This window comes from Harmonia axyridis, chromosome 7 (assembly GCF_914767665.1).
Source record: "Harmonia axyridis chromosome 7, icHarAxyr1.1, whole genome shotgun sequence".
NCBI classification, from domain to species: domain Eukaryota; kingdom Metazoa; phylum Arthropoda; class Insecta; order Coleoptera; family Coccinellidae; genus Harmonia; species Harmonia axyridis.
The window spans coordinates 35,604,400-35,613,318 of NC_059507.1; the positions used below are offsets into that span (position 1 = coordinate 35,604,400).

General features: G+C 35.0%; 1 protein-coding gene across 1 annotated transcript; it reads right to left on the reverse strand.

The window, feature by feature from the left end:
- Window positions 1-3,804: 3,804 nt before the first annotated feature.
- Window positions 3,805-8,182, reverse strand: LOC123684211 (probable tyrosyl-DNA phosphodiesterase). The gene is made up of 9 exons (XM_045623381.1): window positions 7,975-8,182; window positions 7,824-7,922; window positions 7,393-7,770; window positions 7,239-7,341; window positions 7,055-7,180; window positions 6,879-6,974; window positions 6,560-6,727; window positions 4,659-5,054; window positions 3,805-4,201 (listed from the first exon to the last, which is right to left on the reverse strand). The coding sequence occupies exons 1-9, from the start codon at window positions 7,997-7,999 to the stop codon at window positions 3,868-3,870; spliced, it is 1,725 nt and encodes a 574-aa protein (XP_045479337.1). The 5' UTR covers window positions 8,000-8,182; the 3' UTR covers window positions 3,805-3,867.
- Between the last annotated feature and the right edge of the window lie 737 nt (window positions 8,183-8,919).

Sequence of the window (8,919 nt, forward strand, 5' to 3'; positions counted from 1 at the left end):
ACAAACAAAACTGCCGCATTTGGAGTGAAGCTAATCCTCAAGTGTATGTCGAAACACCGTTACATCCAGAAAAAGTGACTGTTTGGTGCGCTTTATGGGCTGGTGGAATCATTGGTCCGTACTTCTTCAAAAACGATGATGGCCAGAACGTTACAGTCAATGGTGATCGGTATAGAGCCATGATTACTAACTTTTTCATTCCTGAATTGAACAACCATGATGTCCAGGAGTTGTGGTTCCAACAAGACGGCGCAACATGTCACACAGCTCGTGCCACAATCGATTTATTGAAGGACACGTTTGGTGACCGCCTAATTTCACGTTTTGGACCTGTGAATTGGCCTCCAAGATCTTGTGATTTAACACCGCTAGACTACTTTCACCGCCTAATTTCACGTTTTGGACCTGTGAATTGGCCTCCAAGATCTTGTGATTTAACACCGCTAGACTACTTTCTGTGGAGCTATGTAAAGTCATTGGTCTATGCGGATAAGCCACAAACCTTTGACTATTTGGAAGACAACATTCGCCGTGTTATTGCCGATATACGGCCACAAATGTTGGAAAAGGTCATCGAAAATTGGACGTCCAGATTGGACTACATCCGAGCCAGCCGTGGCGGTCATATGCCAGAAATCATATTTAAAATGTAATGCCACAAGATTATCTTGCGGATAAATAAAATTCATGTCAATCGAATAATCCATCGTTGTTTTATTGCAATTTAAAGTTCTATAGCTCTAAAAAAAACACCCTTTATAACTCTGCTCTGATTATATTTTTTTGTCGAATTTTGTTGGGTTCTTAAGGTGGGGACATGTCTCATAGTCTTAATCATATTATATGTGGTTGTAATATGTGAAATAATTGGATTATTATTATTATCGAAGTTTTATGCGTCGATTTGTGTCGTGAGTTTCTAAAGGTGTCCATTCTCAATGAATAATGTTACACTTACCTCAATAATTTTTGAATGAGACCATTAAAAATTATGTTATTATTTCTATTGGTTAACTATTTGTAGGAGACTTTTGAGGAAAAAGGAAAAAGGCATAGTATTTTTCAGTTTTCTTTATTTTCGGAGGCTGTATGATGGTATAAGACGGATGGTATGTTCAACAGATATTTGTGTCCATTCCTAGTTCTTCTTTTCATCTTTTTCAAGCGCAGTAGTCTTCTTTGATGAAGTAATAGTAGATTAAAATCGCACCAATAATTAAAAAAACAAATAATCCAATGTAGGTCCAACCATACTGCTCAATAATGGCATTTATAGGATTACTTGCAGCTGCTTTCCCCATTTAGCCTTATTCACTTGAAATTTTCCGAAAATATACGGGAATTTTGAGAACGAAAAGTGAGATTTTGTTAAATGATTTTACGTCAAAGTGACATTACTGCAAATTGTTGTTTAAGGTTGGCTGTTTGGATCATAGCTCGTCTACGATCAATACTTCGAAAAGTTTGTACTTGTAGACCAGGTAGAGCAACGTTCCAGCGATAAAAAAGCTCAAAGGGATACACAGAGGTAGGGGACAATTGCAATTTTTGAACTCTTTGAGGAACATCACATAGATTTGATTATTTTAGTGTATGTTGAGGTTTAGGTGTTCATTATTTGATGAATATTTCGTGAATTTTCGTACTGTCAACGAAAACTGTCATTTTTTTAAATTTATTCGAATAACCTCGAATCGAAGTTGAAATTCAGTGGTTATAATGGCAGAATTTTATTATTTTTACATTGTGTTATTTCAAGTATACTATAGTTAGATATATCACTACGAATGCTACAATCACGCAGACGATGCCTACCATAAATCCTGGATCGCAAAAGTCTCCACACATTCTTGATTTTTTTCTGATTAGTGCAGAATTAGTGATACTGTTGAAAGCATTGTAGAACTTTTTTTGATGATCACAGGAATTTTGTTCTTTGTAGTTCAATGGGGTATACTGGAAATTTTCTGTATGAAGAAGGAGTTATTTTTTTAGATGTTTGATGATGACATTTTCTCTTGGTGATTTGACAAAAAAATGTCAGTGGGGACTTTATGAAGTTATTGACGTTGATTACCTATACATATTAAAATATCTGGAAAAATTTGAATACCAATCGAAAAGAAATGCATAAAATACGATAACTCTTCCTCAATAATATTATGAAAATATTTTCAGTTTCTTTAGATGTTCTTATTTTTACTACACATGCACAACGCGTACCTTTCTTAGGGTATTCCAATAGAAATGAATCCCCTAAATCCCCCCTGGGTACGTCCGTGGATTCTGAAGTAATTTGCTCTTTCGTGAGTATGGTGCGCAATAAGCCAATAGATGAAAATCACAGGATCTCAATATTTTGCCCTCTATTGGTCTGATTTTGTTGAAATTTGGTTGGCACGAAATCGTAGAGGAAAACAAATCAGATCAATTAATCAAGAATTAATTCAAACAAGAGACAGATAAATTTGATATGTCCTCATATAGGAATTTTAGCGAGTCAGATGGCATTATAATACATAAAGAGTGTTTTTTTTAGAGCTATAGAACTTTAAATTGCAATAAAACAACGATGGATAATTCGATTGACATGAATTTCATTTATCCGCAAGATAATCTTGTGGCATTACATTTTAAATATGATTTCTGGCATATGACCGCCACTCGGCTGGCTCGGATGTAGTCCAATCTAAACGTCCAATTTTCGATGACTTTTTCCAACATTTGTGGCCGTATATCGGCAATAACACGGCGAATGTTGTCTTCCAAATGGTCAAGGGTTTGTGGCTTATCCGCATAGACCAATGACTTTACGTAGCCCCACAGAAAGTAGTCTAGCGGTGTTAAATCACAAGATCTTGGAGGCCAATTCACAGGTCCAAAACATGAAATTAGGCGGTCACCAAACGTGTATTTCAATAAATCGATTGTGGCACGAGCTGTGTGACATGTTGCGCCGTCTTGTTGGAACCACAGCTCCTGGACATCATGGTTGTTCAATTCAGGAATGAAAAAGTTAGTAATCATGGCTCTATACCGATCACCATTGACTGTAACGTTCTGGCCATCATCGTTTTTGAAGAAGTACGGACCAATGATTCCACCAGCCCATGAAGCGCACCAAACAACAAGTTTTCTAGATGTAACGGTGTTTCGACATACACTCGAAGATTAGCTTCACTCCAAATGCGGCAGTTTTGTTTGTTGACGTAGCCATTCAACCAGAAGTGCGCTTCATCGCTAAACAAAATGAAATGGACGTAGTGCGCGATGCGTATTCTGCACGGAACCTTTATTTTCGAAATAAAATAGCACTATTTGCAAGCGTTGTTCAGGCTTGAGTCTATTCATGATGAATTGCCAAACCAAACTGAGAATAAAACCCTTGAGCTGTTAAATCGGTCGCCATATTGAACCGTAATGCCAACTTAAAGTTATATACCTCGAAAAAAAACACCCGTTATATTTGCAATGTATCCTTCGTTTTTAATGATAACACTTTTTAATAGTTCAAGAAAAAAAATTCTAATATTTCGGAATTCGTAGAATAGACAAATCGAATGGAAAAATCTGACTGTCCAGAATTTCGGCGATGAATTATAAGAAATAATGATGAACGTTGTATGCCATGGATTAAATCAGAATGGAATAAAAAAAAAAAACTAAATTTAATGTGATATTCTTTCATAATTTCCAAGAAATAGGCGGACAGCCAGATTTCTTCAAATTATATTGTGTATGGACTATGACTATACAATAGAACTTGAAATTAACGAGAAATATCTTTGAAATAAAACACCTTACTATAGAAAAGATAATGTATTGTATAAAAATAGAACAAACCAGAAATAAATAATAAACAAATGTCTAATTACACCACGGATAGTCATCAGCCTTGTAAGGCGTCAAAGGTAAATCATACATAAAAGGAAATATTACATTTGAACTGTTGTTGCTCAAAGTCTGCGCTATATTGAAATAATCCATTTCGAAAAGTTCAGGAAGAAACATCACTCCAACCTCGTACGATCTCACATATACACCCTGATCCCTTTGTATGATGCCACCCCATGCAGATTTAGAAAGATTGGCGCTGGTGAGCAGATAATAAGCCAGCTTGGTAAGACATGGTGACACTCTTGTGTAGGATTTGATGTGAGGCATCGCTCGACTTCTTTGCAGTAATTCAGCTTTCCACTGACTGAAATGGAAGAAGAACTTTCTAGGACGATTTTGAAAATGGCAGAAATAAAAAAAAATACAATAAAGAAAACAATAATACAATTTATAAATATGCACAGTGTTACATTAAAAAAGAAACAAAGTCTTCTCAGGTAGAGAGATCCCTTGTCTCGATAAACAAGATCAAATTCATGAATATGGAAAGTTTTGAGTTGGTTCTACTTCTTATAATTATGTGGTAATACCTAACACCACCTAACCTAATACATGGTGTTACATTGAAGAGGAAACAAAGGTATTTTCGGGTAGATGTGATATGTTGTTAAAAAGTATGTATTAGGTTAGGTAAGGTTAGGTTAGGTCTTTTCATATTTGAATCAAAGATATAACAGTAATAAACCTACTAAAAGATTTCAATATTTATCTTGTTAATCAAGACAAGAAGTGAATCAAATAGAGACAAATCTTCAACTTACTGCAGATAATCCTGGAACCATTTCTGCTTCTCATTCACATTTTTAGCATAAGGCAAGCAACCACCACTTTCGGGCCCAAAATGACCAGTCATGACGTTATCAACAGTGGGGTAGACAAAACTCAAAGTTGCGTTAGGATTAGAGGTCAAAGAGGCAGCTTTATGAGCAGCCAGAGACCTCAAGAAAGTACTTCTGAGCCATTCCCCTGCGTTTTTACCCAAACTTCCAATGCTCGAAGATTGCCCTATAACTCCCCAAGAAGAGGGTCCTTCGCTTTCCGGCGTTGTTTTGGCTGGTAAATTGCAGTGTTTTTTGAGCAATCTGGCAACGGTGTGTACGTGGGAGCCTGCGTCATTCGGGTAATGCTTACCTGGAGTGGAGGTTACTAGAAAAACCCTGAAAATGTTCCTCTTTTGATTATTTGATTTTCAAAACGAACAGGTCACTTGACAGACTTTAAAATCCACTCAAATTATTTAACAATATTTATTGGGCACATCAAAAGTGGATACCTTCAATTCAAACAAATATTTCTTGAAAAATAGCAATAATTTAGTTTTTATCTCATGAACCACACCTATGTGATATCATTAAAATTAAAAAACAACAGTCTACGCCATTGAAAGTTGATAGAGTATGTAATTGGTCTGACTTAGAGACTTTATCTCAATCTTGTTTTAAATGACCGGTCTATAGAGAAAGAAATAGAATATTTTATTGTAAAAGATGCACTCATTCGCTGCAAAACACTCAGCACAAAGGAACAAAAATGCAAACAACACATGTGTGCTTGAAATTAACTTGATGGTTATTTTAGCCAATCCAATTAATTTCTCATCACTTGATAATAAAGGGTGTTTTTTTTAGAGCTATAGGACTTTGAATTGCAATAAAACAACGATGGATTATTCGATTGACATGAATTTCATTTATCCACAAGAAAAACTTGTGCATTACATTTTAAATATAATTTCTGGCATATGACCGCCACGGCTGGCTCGGATGTAGTCCAATCTGGACGTCCAATTTTCGATGACTTTTTCCAACATTTGTGGCCGTATATCGGCAATAACACGGCAAATGTTGTTTTCCAAATGGTCAAGGGTTTGTGGCTTCTCCGCATAGACCAATGACTTTACATAGCCCCACAGAAAGTAGTCTAGCGGTGTAAAATCACAAGATCTTGATGGCCAATTCACAGGTCCAAAACGTGTCTTTCAATAAATCGATTGTGGCACGAGCTGTGTGACATGTTGCGCCGTCTTGTTGGAACCACAGCTCCTGGACATCATGGTTGTTCAATTCAGGAATGAAAAAGTTAGTAATCATGGCTCTATACCGATCAACATCGACTGTAACGTTCTGGCCATCATCGTTTTTGAAGAAGTACGGACCAATGATTCCACCAGCCCATAAAGCGCACCAAACAGTCAGTTTTTCTGGATGTAACGGTGTTTCGACATACACTTGAGGATTAACTTCACTCCAAATGCGGCAGTTTCGTTTGTTGACGTAGCCATTCAACCAGAAGTGCGCTTCATCGCTAAACAAAATGAAATGGACGTAGTGCGCGATACGTATTCCGCACAGAACCATTATTTTCGAAATAAAATTGCACTATTTGCAAGGGTTGTTCAGGCGTGTGTCTATTCATAATGAATTGCCAAACCAAACTGAGAATAAATCATTTAACAGCTGTTAAATCGGTCTCCATCTTGAACAGTAATGCCAACTTGAAGTTATATACCTCGAAAAGAAACACCCGTTAGTTATGGAGTTCATGGAGCTTTTGTATGGATATTCAATGACAATTTTTTTTGTCAAATTAATGCAATAAAAAGAATGTCAATAAATAGGACTGTTTTTCATACTTTGAAATGGCCTATAGTTATAAAAATTACCTTATATGACTAAAATCCGTCTTTTCAACTCTTTCTATCCAAGGTTTCAAACAAGGGACATTGTAAGTCTTCAAGTACCACAGGAGATCGGATTTGAATCTTGTTGGAGAGTCTCCATTGTTCGGAGTGTCTTCTGTCATCGGAGGGCAACTAGGGCTTAGCCAGAGACTGCAAGAATTCAGAGAAATCCTGTTACACACATCTCAATAGAAGATAATTCAACTTCTTATTCTCACCTAACCTAAGGGTTCATAGTTTTTCAAATGATATTTAACGTTATTCGACAAGTTTGACTACTAGTAATCTAATTCAACCTTACCCCTGATTGTAATGATTCCAGTCCTCGTAATACAAATTAGCAGTGGACACAACCACCCTTATGCTGTCATCATCATAAACGTAAATACCAACTTTCCTGAAAGAAATCGAATACACATTTTGCTTTGATCGTTTAAATTAAAAATTTGCTTGTTGAATTGAAATACTCATACTTACGAGTGGTGAATTCCAAAGGGATCCCTCATTTTCATTTGGTGATAGGTGACTTGTTTGAGGAATTTATTCATGAATTCTTCCATTTGCGGGAATTCATAGCCATACAAAATGGTCATAGGTAACGAACTGAAAAAATTAGTAGGTACAACACACAATTTTTCATAATTCAGCATTAACAACGTACCTTACATTTCTGGCTTTGTATTGTTCCATTAGCCACATGATATCAATCATAAAATTCACTTGTAAACTACATTTCAATTTTCCAAAACTAGGACAGAGTATATCTAAAATACATAGCTATTGAAAGCAATTTGAAAATGTCTGCAATTCATTACCTGTAAAAGTTATAGAATTTTTTTGCTTGAGTGTAGCTGGAGATTTTGGAATGGTTGTGTAAAATACAAAATATGGGGCATTCTGTTCCCATTTTTTGAGCATGCCTGTGGCTTCTGATGTAGAAGCAGTACTAGATTCCCCTTTAACTGATTGATAAATAGTCTTCTTCTCTTTCTTTTCTGGGAATTTTTTCGATTTTTCTAATTTTGAGGAATTATCAGCTTTAATTTTTTTTTGAGGTATACCTTCACTTGGCCCTGCAGTTGCATTGTCTATTTTAAGAAGATCCTTTAAAACTTTCAGCTGTTCTAAATAAACACTCTTTGGTTGAGGAAGACTTTCTGGAATGTTATCCCCATTTAGTAGATATTTTAATACTGAAAACATAAGGTTTATATTCTTTTACTTGTGAATAATGTAGAATAATTACAATGCGGATGTTGATATTCCTTGAAATGGTGTATATTTCTCCTGTAACATTTTTCTCCATGCGGACATTTCTGTTTTTCGGAATCATCATCTATATCAGCTGAAAAAATTGATTTTTGCAATAACACAAATTATTGAAAATTTTTATAGACCTTTTCTCTTCAAATAAGATTCCATTTTTCTATTGATTCAGCAGCTTTTTCCGAAAACGGAATTTTTATATGTGAAGAAAACCGATAGAAATTTCGATTACTTTCATCCAGTACAACTGAACACCTTTCTATTCATAAGAGAAGGAAATTTCCCGCAAAACTTCAAGTTATTTTGACCATGTTTTGAATAGAAACAGCTGTTGTTTGATCGAAATCAGCTGATGGTTTTGTGAGGTTATAATGGTGCAGCGTTTTTTAGCGACCAATTTTATGTTTATCGTTTTGGACATATGTGACGTTATGGTTAATAATGAAAAGATCCATCCACTATATGAGGTTTTTTCCTACTATGAATAATTGCATCAGAATAACTCCAATTTCAAGCTAGAGTGAATATATTTTATACATAGGTATCTGCATTTTTGGAGGAATATTGTAAGTAATAATAAACTTCCCAAAAGTGGAATTTTCATGAATTCTTTATATTGTATCTATTTATTCTATTTCGATTTTTCATTTTGCATCGATGCATCAGATGAAAATCCAAATCTATAAAACTTGAAGTCTGAAAGCCGGGTCAACGGATTAATATGTGCTAATTAAAAAATAACGGCAGATGCATGATAGTTTGACCTGTTTTATATTCCTCAGTATTATATTATTTGAAAAAAACAATAATATGTTATTGTAAATGAGAAAAACAAATTTGAACAAAATGGTTTTATTCGTCACATTTAACATAATAAAGTCTTAAGTACATAATGCAAACAAATATTCCATTGGAAAATGTGCATAGAAATGAAAAAATATGTATCACAACTATTTAAACTTACATAAATAACCAAGTTTTTAGAGTGAAAAATTATATATATACAGGTCTATATACACTGAATACACTAAGAGTTTGAATAATTTATTTTGATCCGTCAATACAATATTCAAGAG

Bases quoted from the DNA above. Each gene is read 5' to 3' on its own strand.
- LOC123684211 (XM_045623381.1), bottom strand. From the start codon at position 7,999: ATGGAATCTTATTTGAAGAGAAAAG. The intron at 7,923-7,974 runs GTCTATAAAAAT...CAATTTTTTCAG, and splicing joins ATCTTATTTGAAGAGAAAAG to CTGATATAGATGATGATTCC. The intron at 5,055-6,559 runs GTAATTTTTATA...GAACATTTTCAG, and splicing joins ACGGATTTTAGTCATATAAG to GGTTTTTCTAGTAACCTCCA.